Source organism: Mastigoproctus giganteus, chromosome 1, assembly GCF_048544385.1.
Source record: "Mastigoproctus giganteus isolate SK-2022 chromosome 1, ASM4854438v1, whole genome shotgun sequence".
NCBI lineage: Eukaryota > Metazoa > Arthropoda > Arachnida > Uropygi > Thelyphonidae > Mastigoproctus > Mastigoproctus giganteus.
In genome coordinates this window covers 8,312,732-8,333,149 of record NC_143575.1, presented here as the reverse complement: position 1 = coordinate 8,333,149, position 20,418 = coordinate 8,312,732, and the positions used below count along the sequence as shown (strand labels likewise).

Sequence of the window (20,418 nt, the reverse complement as noted above, 5' to 3'; positions counted from 1 at the left end):
TAGATGATGAAATGTGATGTTTTGCAGCATAGTTCCTCCACATAGTTGACCACATAGTTGACCAGGCTGTTGTTCAGTATAATGACTATAATGTAAAGCTGTATCTATGGTGTGTTTTTTTAGCTACTGCATGAGATTAGTCAAAAATATTGTACATTAATATTTTTGAGTTTTTTTTCTATTTTGTCATTCAAATATATCATACAAAATATACAAACAGTTCACTGGAAAAATTTTACTACTACTACTATTGATTGTCAGTTTTTCTGATCACTTGTCTCTTGTTGAAACTAATTCACTTTGCTTTAACTCAAGTGTTTAGGGCAGAGAAGACTAATGAAGGGCCAAATAGCCCTGAAACGGTGCCGTCTGGGGTGGTGGTATCCATCTGAGAATAAGTAACATTAGTTCTTCTCCTTATCATTAGTATCATTAGTTCTTCTCCTTAGGTGAAGCGTTACTTATTCGAAGTAGTGCAATATCATGGCAACTCGTTGTGAAGGTATTCACAATATGAGATATAACTTAAAACGATGCCGTTTTACTAATATTCTGATTTATTCAGATATAGCTATGTATTTCTGATGCATTTGCACTATATTTATACATAATCTAGACTCCTTCATAGCTTGAGGCTTATGCCCTAAACGCTTGAGTCTAAATACATGATACACCATCAGGCATCTCTCATATTGTGGAGTTTATACTTCATAACTGTTTTGCCATCATTGCATCACTTGGGTACCTACCCACCCACCGAAGAAGGGCCAAATAGCCCTGAAACGGGTACCTGCCCGCCCACTGATGATAGACCAAAAGTCTTGAAATGGTCGCTAGGGAAGCCAGATAATCACGGAGTTTCCGAGAATAGGTAACAACAGTCTTCTCTACTGGAGGAAGCGTTGCCTATTCGAGGAATTTGAGTTTTTGAGTGGTGTGAGTTGAAGGAGTTACTGTCCCTTTCATTCTTCTGAATCGTTTCGTTTTCCTCCTTCCCCTCCTACTATAACTTTCCCTCTACTTTTTGCTTTTCTAAGTCTAATAGGGACAAGTGGATAATCGAGTAGATATTCACATACATACATAAAATAGCCCTGAAACGGTGCCGTCTGGGTGGTGGTATCCATCTGAGAATAAGTAACATTAGTCTTCTCCCTTAGGTGAAGCGTTACTTATTCGAAGTAGTGCAATATCATGGCAACTCGTTGTGAAGGTATTCACAATATGAGATATAACTTAAAACGATGCCGTTTTACTAATATTCTGATTTATTCAGATATAGCTATGTATTTCTGATGTGTTTGCACTATATTTATACATAGTCTTTGCTTTAACTAACCAATTGAGATCAGTGTTGAAAACCATGAAGCTTTTGGTGAAAGAAAATTTTAGGATTACAACTTTGGAAAATTGTCCAAAGAAGATTTGATACAACACATCCAAATATTTGTATTCGCTTCAGTAAACCTCATAATGCCAGTTTTTCCATGATTCAGCAAATATACAAGAAATATAGAATACATACTAATCATAAACTTGAAGTGAGAATTTTTTTGTCATTTTGTGAAAGTCTAATAAATATTATATGCATATAGATAGATTGCAAAGGGAATTTATGGATTGTTAGATAGTGGCATTTGTCAGTTGGCACTTATGTTTAAATATATTAATAACACTTTTAGTTCCTTTTCCTTTTATTGTAATTCTTTTTATTGTTTAGTTTATTGTAATCGTTATGATTTGTAATAAAGAAAATATTTAATAATAAATTTGTTGTAATTCTGTAGATGCTCTATATATATATACACATATATATTTATTTATTTTTATTTTTTTTATTTCAGACTTCTACAGCTAATTCCAGAAATGTTACTTATGGAGATATAGGTAAATATTCTGCATTTGCTTCTCTTCTATAACAGTTATTCTTGATTATTAGTAAAAGCAAAATGATTCATGGAAAGCAACCTTTTACAGTATCAGACAAAAAAAAAAAAAAAACTACCTAAGTATTTTGTCCATACTGACTAATAATTTGTCTAATCCCACTTGAAATTTTCAAAATATGTCTTGGAAGTTTAGTATTAGTAGGCATCATTTGCCACTAGTGGAAAATGATGCCAGAAACAAGTTTATACAAGTATAGCGTCAGCCAAAAAAAAAAAAACTGTCCATTTCCTCTAGTAATTTGTCTCATCCTTAAATTTATTTAAACTACCTACTTCACAACACCAGATGGTAGTTTGTTCCAACAATCAGTTACTCTATGACTGAAAGCAAATTTTCACACATCTGTCCTGCAGCTACCCTTTTCATATTAAGTTTATGACCTCTTATGCATGTTGTCTGAGGAAATAGTAAGGATGCTATTGTTGTTAGTTCACTCAATCTATTTAAAGCCAAACACTTAAACAGGTCTTCTCACAGGTGCCATAGTTTCCAAGCACTGCAATTTACATAACTGAATTCTTTCATGGTAAGAACACCCTTTTGTGTTCTTCACTAATCTGGTTGTTCTTTTTTGCTTCTTTTCCAAGAGATCCACTCCTTCTTAAAATGAGATGTCCAGAACTGTATGTGAGTACTTAAACTGCAGTCTAACCATTGCCTTATACAATGGGATAATCGCCTCCATGTCCTTGCTGGCTGGCCCCGTCCGTAGCCAGGTGGGCAGGAGCAGAAGTGCGTAGCACACGCTTCTTGATTAGACTGGGGTTTGAGCCTGTGAGCCACCAAATATGGAGGTCAGGGAATGACCACCGCATATCCCCAGAGCATATGGCCTTTGTTGCTAATGCTCCTAAAAACCAAATAATAACAATAACAATAACAATAACCTTGCTGGCTAAATTTCACTATATCATTGACAGATCCCTGTGAATTATTCTAACAGCTTATCTGCACTGATCAGAAAATTCATGTCAGATTTTACATTTGCTACTGGCTCTTTTTCATTCTCCACTGCCTTGTGTTATACCACCCATGATACATTATTCTAAGATTACTCCTACATGAATGTGGTACTTGTATTTATTAGTGAATTAAACTTCAGTATTGAAGATGAATTGCCACTTCTTAACCCATCTGCTTAATTACTGTAGGTCTTGTTTCAGTAGCATACCTTAATTTCTATCCTTAACCACCCTGCTAACCTTTGTGTCATCAGTAAACTTCAAATTAAACTTAAATGTTGATAAAGCAAGGCACTCAGCACTAAACCTTGCGATATTCCACGAATAACATTAATCCATGAAGAGCCATGGCCATTAATAACCACTCAGTTATTATTAATGACCTATGCCAATATGCACACAGTTTTTTATGTAGAGCAGTATGCAAAGTTTTAGTGAAATGCAAGTATATAATTTTAAAAATTAATTTTGCATCCAATTCCTTTGACTACACATAGTAGTTGATCAGATTAGTCAGACAAGATTTTCCATGATTGCTGTATAACTGCATTCCTGTCAAGGTGATCCTGCATTACTTTAACCACTGACTCCATTATTTTACCCTTGAACATAAGTCAAGCTGACAGTTCTGTAATTACTGCACCCTTTGATCGCTGATTATGGTTGTAGCTTTGCTTATTTCCTTTGCAGCTTTTTCCAGTATAATTGGATAGATTCCCAACCCAGTATCTTATTTACTTTTAGCTTCAACAATTTCTCCTTAATTTTACTTTCAGATATTGCAAAATCATTAGCTCCCAGTTGTAATTATTTATACTTCTAGTATCCCCATCCCTAAAAAATCTTCACATGTGAATGTAGATGAAAAATATTTATTCAGTTTGTCAGCAACCTTAACAGGACCATTAGTAGTTAATGAAATTTATCCTTTTTCTTTCAGTGTTAATAAGAAAATAGCAAAGAAATTTTCTTCTTGTTCTTAGTCAAAGATTTCTTGAATCTGCCTTAACCTGCCTAATCTTCTTAGTAACTTCATTGCAGACTAATTTATACATGCCTTCTATTGATTATTCCTTATCAGTTTCTTTTTGTTACAAAATATTGTCAAAGATATTTAAGAGCATTCTATAATCCTTGGGGTGATATGTTACAGCTGTAATAAACTAGCCACAGTAAAGTTGTAAACTTACCCCAGCTGTAGATAGTATAAATGAAAAGTTATTTAAATCTCTATGTATTTCCCTGTTGTTAGTGTCATAACTTTTTATTATATATTTTTCAAAGGGACAATAGTTTTGTGGTATTTGTTTTTCAGTTTTTTATCATATAAGTTAATTTTTCACCTGTGTGCATATTTATACATGAATTTACAATAATCACTATATTACATAAATAAAATTTCAGTAATAAAAACATTTTTTTAATTTGAACATTTTAGGTTTCCATGTATTAGGGAAAGTTGGAAAACTTATGGTCGAATGGTCACTAGTAGTTTCACAACTAGGTAAGTTATATTATACCAATAGCCAAAAGTTTAAGGTATTGATAACAAAAAGTGTAGCAGTTTTCAAAATAATTGAGTGGTTAATGAATTTGGTATGGAAGTACATTACAGCAGTAGTGTTCACCACTTGACTCATTTTGTGGATAGGTCTGTATTCAAATCCTATCAGATGTTAAAGGAATTCTTAAAGGTCTCTTCAGTAAGAACTGTAATTTTAAAATCTCAAAATTTTCCTCTTTGACTTATTGCGTTTTTATTGCCTGCATATCATGCTTTTTTTAAAATTTATAATGAGATAACTAATAAAGCGACAAGGCACAAATATTTCATGTCCTTTGTAAATTGCATATTTTCTGTGGTCAGTTTGCCTGTTTATATGGATTAAAAACATGAGAATCTAAAGGGGGGGGGGGGAACCATGCATTGCTTCCTCAAAGATAGACTTAGGCATGGTGTTTAAAATATGGCCTTAGATTAGAATGGCCTAATACTGATGGCTACAATTGAGGCAAAAATGAGTTTTAAAGTCTAAAATCCAGGACAAATAAAAAAAAAAAAAAAAAAAAACAGGACTAAGAGATTCACCACTTTTAGGTAATAATAATATAAATATATAAACAAATATATAAATTAACACTTGCACATACCTCAAGAGTTCTTGTTTGTTACTGCAGCAGAACATATTAGCAAGATGTTCTGAGGGCAGAAACGTTTCAAATGAGCAGGCAGCTAATACCAGGGAAGCGAGATTGAACGACTTTAAGGGGTGTGTCAGAGTAGTTAACTGTACAAGAACACTAAGTCTTAATTGTTTGTACAGTAATGTCAGAAGTGTCATCAATAAAATGAGTGAATTCGAACTGCTCGTTAGGACAAGTAACGCTGACATGATAGGGCTTACAGAAACGTGGTGCCACCTGGAGATATGGGATGACGAGTTTCAGTATGGTATATATAAGGAAGGATAGGGAAGATAGAAGGGGTGGTGGGGTCGTGCTTCTTATCAAAAGCAACCTGAGTGTGACGAAAGCCTTCCTGGATTCAGATGTTTCGCATGCTAATATAGAATCTGTATGGTGTGAGATAGTTGGAAGCAAAGGTATAATGAGAGTGGAAGTAATCTACAGGCCAGGTGATTGTGAAGATTATGATGAGAGCCTCTATATGCAATGGAATGGGCAAGTAAGCATGAATGTCTTATTATGGGTGATTTTAATTTGCCTCTATATTTATTGGAGCAAATGGGAGGGAAATTCCTCATGGGGGACAAAATTTTTAAATCAACTAGATGATTGCTATTTGTATCAACATGTCAGGGAAAGTACTAGGGAAAAGAATATTCTAGACCTCATCATCACCCATGAACCAGATGACATAATAGGGCTGACAGTACAGGACCCAGTAGCAGGAAGTGATCACGGAGTTCTGTGGTGGACGATGAAGAGAGAGGTAGCAGTAGTTAAAGGCAAAGGAATGGGTTATAACTTCAGGAAAGGAAATTATGATGGCTTAAGGTGCTACATGGCCTCTATTAATTGGGTAGATGTCTCACAGAGAGCGAATACAATTGAACTATGGTATACCTTAAAAACATTAATTACAGAAGCCTTGAATGCATATATACCATTAAAAAAATACTCCACGAGGAGGATTCCAAGTTGAATGAATAATGAAGTTGCCAGATTACTTGAGCAGAAAAAAAAGCAATAAAAAGTACAGAAGTTTATAACAGCTACAAATTGATCTGTAATAGTGCCACAGAAAAGATTAGGCTGGCAAAGGGGGAGGGATAAGGAATTTTCACATATATAAATGCAAAGAAGAGAAGAACAAACCAGATTGGACCCATATGTAGTGGACATGGGATAGTATTAGATACCCTAGCTGAAGTTGCAGATGAACTCAACAGTTACTTTGCATCGATATTTACAGAAGAATCCTTTACGTCAATGAGAAATTATGGGAGTGAAGTCGAAAAAAAATTAATTAATGTTGGAATTTCACACATTTATATAATGAAAAAACTTTCCTACAGGCCAGTAAGGCTCCTGGGGTTGATGACATGTATCCTATAATCTTAAGGGAGGCGGCAAGTGAGTGCATTGAACCATTGAGGCTAATTATGCAAGCATCACTGGACTCGGGACTGATTCCGTTGGATTGGAAAAGTGCCAATGTGTCTCCAATAAATAAGGGTGATTCTAAGAGTGAAGCGGGAAATTACCGGCCGGTTAGTCTAACTTCAGTAGTAGAGAAAATCATGGAGACAATGATCAAAGTTGGAATTCAGGATCATTTAGATAGAAATGGAATTCTAAAGAATATTCAGCATGGTTTTGTAAAGGTAAAATCATGTTTAACTAATCTGGTTAGCTGTTTTGACAGGGTCACTCAAGAGCTGGACTCAGGGAATAATTTAGACATCGTTTATTTGGATTTCAGCAAAACATTTGACTCAGTCTCACATGAGCGGTTACTTTATGAGCTGGAACAGGTTGGAATCACAGGGAAAATTCTTAGATGGATGGCTTCAGGGTAGAAGACAGAGGGTTGATAAATGGTTATTACTCAGATTGGGTTTATGCAAGAAGTGGAGTTCCCCAAGGATCAGTATTAAGACCACTGTTGTTTTTGATTTTATTAAATGACATCGATGAAGGAATAGAGGGCATATGGAGGGATAAATATGCACATGATGTAAAGATTGGTAGAGTAGTTAATGATCACCACCAAGGAGAGCTTCTTCAGAATGACCTAGATAGATGTCAGGGATGGTCAGAAAAATGGCAGCTATGCTTTATCCAGCAAAATGGCAGCTATGCTTTAATCCAGCAAAGTGTAAGGTATTGCACCTGGGGAACACTAACCCCAAAATAACTTATACATTTGGTGGAGTTGAACTAAAGCTGGTAGTGGAGGAAAGGGACTTGGGTGCTATGATACGGTCAGACTTTAAATTCTCTGAGCATTGTAGACAGGTTGCAAGGAGGGCCCATGGTGTCTTATCAATTACACTATCTAGGAGTGTCATCGATGACAAATCTAGGAGCAGTAATTTCAAGTTACCGGGGGGAGATGTTTAGACTGGATTGCAGGAAGTTTTATTTTAGCCAGTGAGTTATAAATTACTGGAATAAGTTGCCTACATGGGTGGTAGAGGCTGACAGTTTGGGGAAATTCAAAGGTCTGCTGGATAATTACCTAAGGGAAGAGGGAAACACTTAGGTTGTCCATTTCCTTTTCTCTTATTTATTAATTATTATTTTTTTATCTTCTTATTATTATTATTTTATTTATTTTTTTATTATTATTGTTATTTATTTTATTGTTATTGTAATTTATTTATTTTTTTATTATTATTTTTTTTTTGGCTGGTGCAGCATAAGTCAAAGGCTTCCTTGCACCATGTGGCCATTGCTAATACTAATACTAAATCTGTTCTCTAAAATTGAAAAGAAATATTTATAAAAGAGAATGTATTGTTTAATATATGTTTGTTCAATAATATTTTATTGAACTTCTTTCTGCCTAACCATATATTGATCATCTTATAAAAACCTCTAAATATTTTTACAAAATGGTGAAATTGTTTTTTACATTCAGATATTTTCATTCATATGACCACTCAACATTTTTTCTGAAAATGCTTTCAACATTCCATTAGTGAACAAATGACTGGTATGCAAAAAGCCAGATAATTTTTCACTCTCCACATAATATTTCAAGTCTGTTCTTGAAATACACAAAAAAAAAAAAGAAGACCAATGGTCAATCATCATCGTCATTTTTCACTTTCAGATCTTCTAAAAAAAATTTTCATGACTGAATTGACTGAATAATAAGTCTGTCAGTTTTAAATTGCCTATAAATATTTTACACACATTTTGTGCAACCTCTAAAATTTGGGCATATTTTAAATGCATCCATTCCATAAATTTCAACATATCATTGTACATCAAATATGTAATTTCGGCATCTTTATAACCTGATACATGTAACTTAACAACCTCCGTTATGCAACTTTTAGAACATTTAAAAAAAAGCTTTCAATAGTTAAAATAATTTAATACTTGATCAGTTGCTTGATATAAACTTAACCAGTGAGTTTTTGAATGCATCAAAAAAAAAAAAAGAAAAACAAAAACAAAGGAATAAAATTCTCTCAATTGTTTGTTGTGTTCGCACAGTACTTTGCATATAAACCTGTACACTGTTGCATACACACAGTACTGTATAAACAGTACTTTGCAAAATACTGTGCAAACAACCTATCTTTGTCCTTCAGCACATGTCCAGGTAGCGATTCCAATATGCACATAAAGAATGGTCAAGTACGTTTTGTGGATTATGTATAAAATTTGGCTTCTATTTTCTCACTAATATATATACACATGTGTATTTTAGACACTCTTAATGTAATGAATATGATATCTGCATAACCTTTCTAGGATAGGAGATGTGCCTTCCTCCCTATGCCCTTGTTATGCCCAACAGTGGAACATTTTTGAAATTATTATTGTTTCCCTTTTTTGCACTTTTACCAATGATATTTCAGGGGAGAGAATATATCCTCCCCCTATGCCCCTGTTTAAAAATCAGAAATGCCATCTTCACATTTATAATTTTTAAAGAAGGGCACAGGCGGCAGATATATCTCCTATCCCTGCAAGGTTGTCTGGGTAACACATTATATTCCAAGCACCTAATATACAGTACTTTACTCAGATAATGGAAGAGAATTTGCAGCTTCTATATTGACTGGTAAACCTTAGGATTTGCCATATCAGAACAGTAAAAGCCTGAAATGTGTTATTTGCCTTTTACCACTTGAAACTGGGTAAATCCTAGGATTTATAGGTGTGTGTGTGTGTGTAAAAATACAAACGAATTTCAAGAAATTAAGTTAATCTCAAGATAGTTCATAATAAAATGATTTTCATTACTATACAGTATATCATCCCCATAACCTAAAAAGTGATGCAGCTTCAAAAATGCAACCTTGAGAGATACACATTGTAGGATAGCCTCTTAGTTCTGAGCTGTATTGCATTATGCAGAGAAATACGAATGCCTTTTATGAAGTAATATTTGGTATTGTTGTTTGAGATTTAAAATAAATTTGAATTTGTGCAAATTCAGTTGGTAAAAACTATTGGTTGACAATTACATTTAAAATTTCAGAAAACTGCATGTTTATGCATCCTGAAAAAAATTTGGGAATAGACATTGCAAACTGGGGCATCTTGTCACCATACCTTAGATGCTAATATACTATGTAAATAACAACCACTACCTTGTATAGACATGATATGTGAATCTCATTTAGTGCTAGTGTTGAACCTATGCATAAGTTCAAAGTAATCTATACTTCTGAACAGCCATGTAGTACTTAAGATGGACTCTCATTCTATTAATCAAGTGTTTATGAGTCTTGTTGGTACTGAAGCACACTTTTCCAGGAAAACAGCTCATCATACAAATATGGTTCTGGGAAGTGATTGATGATTTGAAATTTTTACTTCTAGAGCATCCCCTACATGATTAGTGGGAATCAGGTCTGGAGACCTGGGGATAGGTCAGACTTCCATTTAAAAAATATTCTCACTCTGAAAAAATTCATTAGTTGCCTTCTTTTTGGGGAGAACATTACAAATCATTAGAAGGAACTGGTGACCTGCTGTCTCCCTTAAATGTCTGGGGTTGAAGGATTTTAGGTCAATATCTCAAATCTGCCAGGGTTTCTCTCTTGAAGGTGTAGTGTTATATTTACAGTGGTCGTCCCGATTGCTTATGGTTTGGATTCACATCTCTTTCTTTTTCTTCATTCTTGATACATATCCCTACCTGAAGAAAAAAAAAAAAAAAAACTCAAAATTACCCCACATCTTACAATCAGTGATAAATTTCCTGTTTACTGTTCTACCTAATATTGCATAATTGGACACTACAAAAATTCCATTTCATCCAAATTTTTGCCAGAGCTAGGCTGATAATCAGAATAATGACATTAGCTGTGTGCATGCATTCAACTACAATTGCTAAGAAAATAGTGTCATAAATATTGGCAACTACCTATATATATGTACACCAAAACTCATTGATTCAAGTATAGTGAATATCAAGTGTTCTCTCTCTAAGAAATAACCTTGAGTTGTATGATAGATCATGGAAAAAACTGGCATAAAATTTTAGTGTTCTTTAAAAAATTATTCATGGTAAGGAAATTTGTATTATTTATAGTATTAGTTTTGATAAAATAATACAAGGAAGCAAGCTGATGTAGCATCAGTCAAAAAAAAAGTGAGTGAAAATTGTCACCTTCATTTACTGTATTTAAGTATTTATCTAATTCTTCTTAGTTTTAAATAAGCTTTCCACTTCCTATGACTAAGTGGAATTTTATGGAAGAAAGTAAGTTAATGTGAAAGAAATATAAGTTGAAAGGAAATGAGCATGCAAATAAAGCTATTTCTAACAGAATTTGCTTTATAAGACTTGCCACTGTATTATTTATTTATTTTAATAGTTAAAATTTTTTTTTTAGGTTTTTGTTGTGCATATCTTATATTTATCTTGGAAACGCTATCAAGTTATTTCCATCCAATTTATAAGTAAGTTTACTTCTTATGCCATTGCTTATTAAATACAGTGCATCCCAATATAATGCAGGTGTTGGGAACAACTTTAAAACCCACATTATAAGCAAAGAATGTTATAGCAGAAAGTAGAATTTACTCAGTTTTTCCCAATTTTTTTATCGTGAATGCACAATGAAACAAAATGACCAAGAAACAATCTATTAAGCAACCAAGCATTTTTAAATAAAAAAATTTCATTTTGCAATTTTTTTTTCATTTAGTTTTATTACTTTGCCATTAATGGACAGAAAAATAAATGGTTAAATGTTTTAAATAGAAAATGTATGACTAACATAGTTTTTTTTTTTATAATGCTGTACTTTAAAATAAAAATATTAAATAGCAATTTTTCATATACTTAAAAATAAAATTTCAAAATTCTAAATTTTTTATAATGATCCCATACTTTTGAATGAGACATGTAATATGGCTGAGTTACATCCTGGATCACATTATGAGACTTCTTCTTCTCCCCATTTTCCCTCAGGGATAAGGATGTACTGCTTTGGATTATAAACAATATAGTGAATTTTACAGTACTGTAGTATACTTATGTAGGTCACTGTTGGCAACTTATAAAAATATACATGCCGCTCGTAAATTCATGCACACTCTTCCTTATGCCTTTAGTGGTTTTTGCATTTATATAAGGCATACGAATCCTTAAAAATAATTCATTTGTTTTTGTTTACAAAAATTGATAACAGTACATTGTAACTGACAAGTGTGGTAGCTGGTTTCCCTCCCAGAGGAAAATGATTAATTTTGTCCTGTGTGCAATTAATATTTAATTGATATATTTTTTATTGCATCTCTAATTGAGGTGAGAGAGAAGAAACTGAACTCAATATCTACAGTAATTACACTTGGATAACCATTGTTGTTTATAAAAATGTTGTCATAAAATTGAGGGAATATACCACAGAAGAGAATACAGAATTTACTTCTGCTAGTGTTTGTTGTGAAATTCATTTTTTGCCCATGATTTTTTTATTTCCCTCTTAGAGGACATGAATCACACACATTATATCCAAAACTGCAGTATATCGAAGTTGCACTGTTTCTGTTTTAGTAGTTTTTATTTATTTTTAAATTATTTTCATGTGCAAGAGAAGGGGGAGGAGTAGTAATTATTTCCTCAAATGATTATTGTTGTTATTCAGTTTAGAATATCAGTAAATTAATTATTAAATTTTTATGGTCTTTGTTTCTGATTTTTAATAGCTGTGTAAAATTATAATTGTTATATGGTATGTTACATAGATATCTGCATATAATATAACAATTATAATTTTACACAGCTATTAAAAATCAGAAACAAAGACCATAAAAATTTAATAATTAATTTACTGATATTCTAAACTGAATAACAACAATAATCATTTGAGGAAATAATTACTACTCCTCCCCCTTCTCTTGCACATGAAAATAATTTAAAATTATTTTCATGTGCTGATGTGGTTTCCCATAATTTGATTTATGGGAAACCACATCAGCCCATCTTGGTTTGTTTTAAATAAACATCTGAGATCTGTGATCATTCCTAATATATGAGATGTGACAGTTGAATTTTTGGGCAAATGATAAATAAGTATCACTAAGTTTTTACCAAGAATTTTAGTGCAGTTTGAAAAAAAAACTACAAAAAATAGCAGTGTTATGTGCTTATAAAAGAAGATCTGTAGGTTATGATCAGAAATTTTTGGCTCCCAATTTATTATAGAGAAATCAATTAATAAAAAGGAAGCTATTCTTGAATATTTTAATAAAAACTAATGTATATATTTAAAAATTATTTATAGAATATAAAACTCAAATTGACTTTATATAAATAATAAAAAGCATAGAATACTATTCAAAGTTCTAGTGTATTGAGCAGATGATATAGAACAATTTGGCCTGCAAGGATTCCTAATCCTTCATGGGTTGAAAGATGTGCTGGATGTACAGATGTGCACCATGCTATTCATTAAGTGTAGTTGTATCGAAATACTGTATTGTGACCATTATGTAAGATTATACATAAATAAATAAAAAAAAACAGCTAATGATATCAAAAAGTATTCTGAGATAAGATTAATTTTTAGAATATTATGGTTGTGGCCCAAGGGTAACAGGCCTGAATGCCACATCATGCTCAGCTTGCATGTTTTGTGCACTGCTACAAAAAATACACAACCTATTATTGTGCTGGTTAATCTGCCGAAATAAAAAATATACGATTAAATTGTAAACTCCTGTGGCTGTGGTGGTTGTACTTAGTATAAAAAGAAATTTATTTTATTTTTTTTTATACAGACACTCCCTGGCTTATGTGAGGGTTGCGTTCCGTGGAACTTTATATAAGTCAAATTTTATGTAAGTCAGAATTTCCTTAAAGGCTTATGTAGCACTCACAACTGTGGCACTGAATTTGATTGGAAAAAAAAAAAAAAAAACAGAAATGTTCGATGAACATGTAAATAGAGTTATTTATTCAATTTTTTTATCTCATGTGCAGGAAAAATTTCAGAAGTGTACAAAATTACAAAAGTGTGCAATTACAAAAATTTTACCTTAAAGTTGCGGAAACCAGCACGATGCTTCAACTTATTAAACCACCCATTGCTTGCCATGAACTTGGCTTTGGGTTGGCTGTACTTATCCTTAATATCGTCATAAATACTTCTTGCTTTTGCTTGAATGGGCATTAGACTCAGGGGCACTTGCTTCTGAATCTGATTTCCATTCAAATTATTAATAGCTTTCCATCTTCGATATAGCACCTGAATGCTGTTTTGTGATCATTGTAAATGCATCAATCCTTTAACATGTTCTTTTATACGTGCACTGTCCTTTAAAATAGTATTCACTGTTGAAGCAGCAAGACCTAATTTGTCCTACTTCTTAATCTTTGTCCTTGTCCTTGTTCTACTGCTTAATCTTTGTCCTTGTTCTACTGCTTAATCTTTGTCCTTGTTCTACTGCTTAATCTTTGTCCTTGTTCTACTGCTTAATCTTTGTCCTTGTTCTACTGCTTAATCTTTGTCCTTGTTCTACTGCTTAATCTTTGTCCTTGTTCTACTGCTTAATCTTTGTCCTTGTCCTACTGCTTAATCTTTGTCCTTGTTCTACTGCTTAATCTTTGTCCTTGTCCTACTGCTTAATCTTTGTCCTTGTCCTACTGCTTAATCTTTGTCCTTGTCCTACTGCTTAATCTTTGTCCTTGTCCTACTGCTTAATCTTTGTCCTTGTCCTACTGCTTAATCATTTTAATCTTCATTTCTAATTCAATTTTGTTTCGTTTCCTGCCAGCACTACCACCACTTGCACTTTCCATTGGTCGCTTTCCCTTTATCATTGTAATAAGTAAATAGGAATGAAGAGAAGATTCTGAAAATTTATGTTTTTTATATAATTAAAGATTTCAGTGAAGGGGAAACACATTTCACCATAAAAACCCACACCATTCCAATTATCTTTATTATCGCAAATGCAATAAGACTGAGTTTGCTACCCATTTATAATAAAGATTGAAAAACCCCAATAAAAAGCGGAAAGTGCAAATTCTTTTTATTGTTTTGTGGTCCTGACCTCCAGAAATGTGCTTTAGCAGAATATCACAAAGGCATTCAAAATTGATTCTTATAACAGAACATATAATAATGACCAAAGTGTAGTGCATTCTCCGGCTGGACCACTTAACCCTTTCTCTCAGTCAATAGTAGTGTTTGTAAACATGTTGACCACATGTTTTGTTTATGCATCCTTTAGTTAAAAGTGATTTTTGTGTTGTGCTTATTTGATATAAATTTATATAAAACTAATACAATTTCCGTTATAAAAATGACCTTTTAGAGAGTTAGTTATATAGCTAAAATTTCAACTTCTGAGGTCTTGGAACGAATTACCAAATGAAAAAAAAAAAAAAACTACCAATGTGTTATTGGGTTTAATTACGATATTTTCACAATACCTCCATTTATTCCTATGGAATTCAAAATACATTTCTATATTTTTTCCGTTTGCACTGTCTGGCAAAAACTTACATAAAGTCGAATTTACATAAGTTGGAGAGTGCCTGTATATTTCTCACAGTATACGTTACGGGACTTTAGGCTCTTCTTTAGTGGTGATTAGTGTAATGCATTAACTCATAATTGCACAGTAATATGAAATTAGTTCAAGTGAAATTAAAGATTGATATAGCAAAATAAAATGCTGAAGGTGTGAGTTACATTTCCTACTGGATCCTAGAAAACTTGCAACCATCCACGTTTTATGTAAACAAAGGAATGACTGCTTTTGGAAAAAAAGGCTGTTATTTGTTCATGGCCTGTTTATAAATTGGATGAGGCCTGTAGGATATGCTTCAAAACATTGGAAGAACTGAGTATAATTCTGTGTCATTATTGGTTGAGAAGAAATCTGCCTTGGAAGACTTTGATTTTGGTGAAGTCAGAGAGCTACTGATTCTTGCTGCAATCTGATTGGTGGAGGATTTTTCATTCACCTCTGTTCCTTTAAAGTTCCTGGAGTGATTAGACTGGATTGTATCATTCTGGCCTCCATAAACTAGATCTTCAGTGGTGGACTGTTTGAAAGGATATGAGACTGTTAAAAGAATACATGGTGATCAATCTGTAATTTTATTGATTTAATGTTAACCTTTTGTAATACTGTTTTCATTGGTGTCTGAATACTCTTTGGAAGGTAGTGTATATCGGAATATTTTCCATTTTTAAATTCACCCTTTCTTTTTTTTAAACACATTAATTAATAGTTGTTTTTTTATTATTTTTAGAATATACTTTTTGCTGATAATCTTACCTGCACTCTATGTTTTAACACTACTCCGGCATGTAGATAGGTTGGCTCTTTTCAGGTAGGGCATAGTTTCTTTTCCACAATTTAAAAAATGACTCTTAAATGTAAATTAATTATGTTGAAGCTTTGAGATTAATTTAATATTAATATACTTTTATATTAATAACCATTGCATTTTGAATTTTTTTTTTTTTTATGACAACCCCAAACATGAAAAGTTACCGGGAACTTTTAGTACTAGTATTGGCAAAATGATGCAAGGAAATGAGCTCATGTAGCACCAGCCAAAAAAATATATAAAATAAAAATAAATAAATTAAATTAAAAAATAGAGTTCATCAATGTCATCCTCCCTCACTTCATTTACCCATTTATTTCAAGTATTTATCCAATCCCTTCTTGAATTTAGATGGACTTTGAACCTCTGAAAGAGTAGGTGGGAGTTTATTCCAACAGCCGGTCACTCTTTGACTAAAGGAACATTTTCATACATTTACTCTTCAATTATTCCTTATCAGCTTAAAAATATGCCTTGTATAAATCAGGTAACTAAGCATAAAAATTCCCTTGGCATTTAGATTACTCAAGGCCTTAAATATCTTGATCAGGTCACCCTACAGATAACTGGCTTCCAAAGTCTCTCTTGATAATACCCCTTTGTGCCCTTAACCAGCCTCACTGATCTTCTCTTTCCTAAAATGAGGTCTCCAAACTTGTATGTGATATTGAAGATGCAGCCTATTTGCGTTTGCTTTATATAATGCGATATTCACCTTTTCGTCTCTATTGGCAACACTCCTATATATCATTGACAAAACCTCATGAGCTGTCTTAGTAGTATGCCTCCATTGTTTTGGAAACCTTCATATCATATTGTATAGTTACATCAAAGTCCTTTTCATTATCCACAATCTTGAGTTTGGTGGTACCCAACTGTTATGTTACTCTAGAGTTACTGCTTTTCAGATGCAAGACATTTCATTTCCAATGTTAAACCTCAGCTCTATTTCTCAGCCTATTCAAATAATATATCTAAGTCTTATCGAAGACGCATATCCTGATTACTGTCACCAAATACCCTTCTCACCTTTGTATCATCTGCAAACTTGAAATACTTGCTGCACTGGGAAGTGGCAACTGAAGTTTAGCATTGACAAATGCAAGGTACTGCATATGGGTAGCAGTAATCCCAGATTAACATACCACTATGTTAATTTGGGCTTACTCTATGTTAATCTGGTACCACACTCAGAGTAGTGAATGAGAAAGAGCTGTGGTAATTGTGCAGTGAGACCTGAAGTTCTGTGAGTAGTGCAGATAGACTGCTGGGACAGGTCATAGGATTTTGTCAATGATATATAGAAATTTTGCCAGCAGGGATAAGGAGGTTGAGTAGCTCATTGTATAAGGTGATGGTTAGGCCATATCTTGAGTACTGCATACAGACCTGGAGGCCTCATTTTAGGAAGAATGTAGATCTGCTGGAGCTGGTACAAAGAAAGACGACAATATTGGTGAGGGGAACAAAGGAGGTGCTCCTACCAAGAAAGGCTTCAATTCTGCAAATTGTAGCATCTGGAAACTAGGCACCTTTGAGGAGTGGAGATCTGATTGAAGTATTTAAGGTTTGAGTGGATTGAGTAAGCTAAATACTGACTGCATCCTTACTTTTGCTCAGACAACACACAAGGAGGCATAAATTTAAATTGAGGTAGACTGGTTGCAGGAGAGATGTGTAGAAATTTGCTTTTATTCAGCAGGTACTTGATTGCTGGAACAAGCTTTCATCTGGTGTTGTGGAAATGGGTAGTTTGAATATATTTATGGAGGAATTAGACAAATTATTAGTGGATGGACAAGTGATGATGTGGGAGGGTTTTTTTTTTTTTTTTAATGCTGATGCTGTATAAGCTTGCTTTCTCATCAGTTGTCACTACTAATGGAATGGGAAATAAAGAGTTTCATTCTTAAAAGAATAATTTCAGTTTCATTTTTAAAAGAATAATTTCTGCTCCTAATACTTGCTCAGATTGAATACTTGCACAGATTGAAATCTGAGCAAGTATTAGGAGCAGATGTAAAACAAGAATTGCACAGTTTACCCCCATTATGTTTACCCCCTTATGTGACATTACAGTAGTTTCTTCATTTGCCACTTATGGAGAGGTGTAGTTCAAGTTCTGTCATACATTAGAGGAATTTCAATCCAACCTCCTCCTCCTTCGATGATTTATTCCAGTTTTTTTGTTTGCAGGCAGTGGTGGATTTCCGCACAGGCGCATGAGGCGCGCGCGCGCCTGGGGCCTCTTACATCGAGGGGGCCTCAAATCTCAGGTCTCAAAAAAAAAATAAAATTGTTTCATTTTAAATTTTTACACTCATCTTTATTACCATTACTGAATAAAACTATAATTTAATATGAGAAGTTAATAAACTCTTATGCGAATATCCCTACATATTATAGAAATATCTATGCGAAATAAGTGAATCTGAAGTAGAATACATATTATCATTAATGCTAGATTTTATGTATTAATGTTAGATTTGGGAGGGATGGTATTTGTTATTTTTTCATTTAAACATTAGTTAAAATATGTATGAAAGAATTGCGCAACGAAAATGATTAAAACGCAACACCAAATCTAGAGCGCGTGCTATAGTAAAAACATGCGCGTAGAATGCACACTTTAGAGGGCACCTCAAAATTGAATTGCGCCTGGGGCCTCTCAAGTGCTAAATCCACCACTGTTTGCAGAACATGCAAATCATCCTGTAATTGCATGTGTGTGTGTGCACATGCGCGCGTGCGCACACACACATTGAATTGTGCCTGTTTTTCAGCAAATACTCTTGCACTTTCTCTGTTCATTGAATTCCATCTTTATTAAACATATTCCTTTTACCAACTAGGGAAAACACTATTTAAACAACTCCTTGAATTCACTTTTAAACTATTCAAACTTTTTAGAACATAAATTTACTTTAAATTTTGATCTCTGGATTATTCTCCAACGAGAGAATAACCCATGTATATTACCCTTTCAGTCTAATAATATGGGCTCAGAAGAGTCAGTTTTCAATTAAGTGCCACCTCTGTGGAGTGAGTTTCTTTGTGTATTTACTTTGAAAATTTATAAAAATAAACAATTTGTATATTAATTTCTTCTTTTGAAATTAAATTAATATCAAATAATTTTTTAAAAAAATACAAAACAATATATTAAAAACTTCTCATTTTTGTGACAAATTTTTATTTATTTTTTATAATTTTTTGATGTAATATTATCCAATTTCATCCATTTATATATTACTTCATTCACTTTTGAACTTCTGGACTTTTTCAGAAATTTCAGAGAATTTCTTTGATTTTGGTTTTGCAAGTTCAAGGACAAATGAAATTAATAGGTACAGTTATCCCTAATTTTCAAAGCTATTTTTATGTCATCATCTGTGAACATTACTACAGCTGGAAATGTAGATTAGATTTTTTATTATTTTGAAGCATATACTATAAAAATTTCAATATAATTCATATCTTAATGTACACACTTGACACAACCTTTAAAACAGATATATGTGTACTCCATAGAGTACATATATAGATCTATGTTTTGGAGTCCACCCAGGAAAAATAGAGATCTGTATGCTTATTTATAAAAAGGTTATACTTAGATTCCAAAAAAATTCAGTTTTTTTACTTATAATAATCTTAACAGCTAATTAAAAGCTGTTTTTACTCTGTTATAGGAATTTACTCTGTAGGTGACCTCTGCTTTATTTGTGTTTTTTTTTTTTTTTTCTTTTAGAACATTATTTAGTTTTAATTTCTTTTAAGTTGCTTTTCTGCTTTAAAGTCTGGGTGTAATGATTGCATGCATTTTATTTATAGTGCACACAGCTTATCTTGAAAACCTGGCTTTAATAATTTTTTTTCAGTTTCTTTGCACAGATGTCAAATGTTTTTGGCTTGGCTGTGGTGTTTTGGTTTGACTTTGAGCATATGAACACTGTGAAACGAAGGTTAGTTATAATTTTTTTAGTGCTCTTTTGTTATAATTTTTGAAGCTTCAAGCACATTGTAGAAAAATTACTTTGCATTTCTTTATAAAATATTTTTAATGCTGTAATTTTTTATTTATTTTTTTCTTTACAAGAATTGTAAAGAAATAAATAAGCTACTAGGAGCTAAGTCTGTAGTAGTATGTAAGCATTATGAGACAAAGATAGTATAGATTTGTGTAGATCTGTTTATTTCTTCCTGTAGAAATAAAACAGATTCTATAAGTAAAGTAAGGATAAAACAGTCAAGACACATACTGTTTGGGATGTCTCCTAAGTTAATCAGGACCCTGCTGGTTGCACACAAGAGGTATAAATATATTATTCAAAAAACAGTCAATGTAGGTAGGAAATATTTGGAATTTTCAGAGGAATTCAGTTGATATATCAGAGTAGCAGTATCACAGAAATGAAAGTGGAGAGATGTAGCTGAACAATAACTATAAAACTAATTTAGTAAGTAAGCAATATGGCAAGAAAATTGTAGCAAAATCTTTTA

At 32.9% G+C, this 20,418-nt stretch overlaps 1 protein-coding gene across 3 annotated transcripts in view; it reads left to right on the top strand.

Annotated features, from left to right (window-relative positions):
* Positions 1-20,418, top strand: part of LOC150090531 (uncharacterized) — a 121,276-nt gene that overhangs the window by 22,614 nt on the left and 78,244 nt on the right. For 2 of the 3 annotated variants that reach the window (XR_016547228.1, XM_090378645.1), the window contains exons 4-8: positions 1,845-1,887; positions 4,351-4,416; positions 10,961-11,027; positions 15,838-15,918; positions 19,797-19,880. Coding sequence is in view for 2 of the 3 variants with exons in the window: in XM_090378645.1 (XP_090234771.1) it covers positions 1,845-1,887; positions 4,351-4,416; positions 10,961-11,027; positions 15,838-15,918; positions 19,797-19,880 (341 nt within the window). In the remaining variant the exon portion in view is untranslated. The remainder of the gene's footprint in view (positions 1-1,844; positions 1,888-4,350; positions 4,417-10,960; positions 11,028-15,837; positions 15,919-19,796; positions 19,881-20,418) is intronic. The other variant, XM_090378653.1, reaches the window with a different exon arrangement.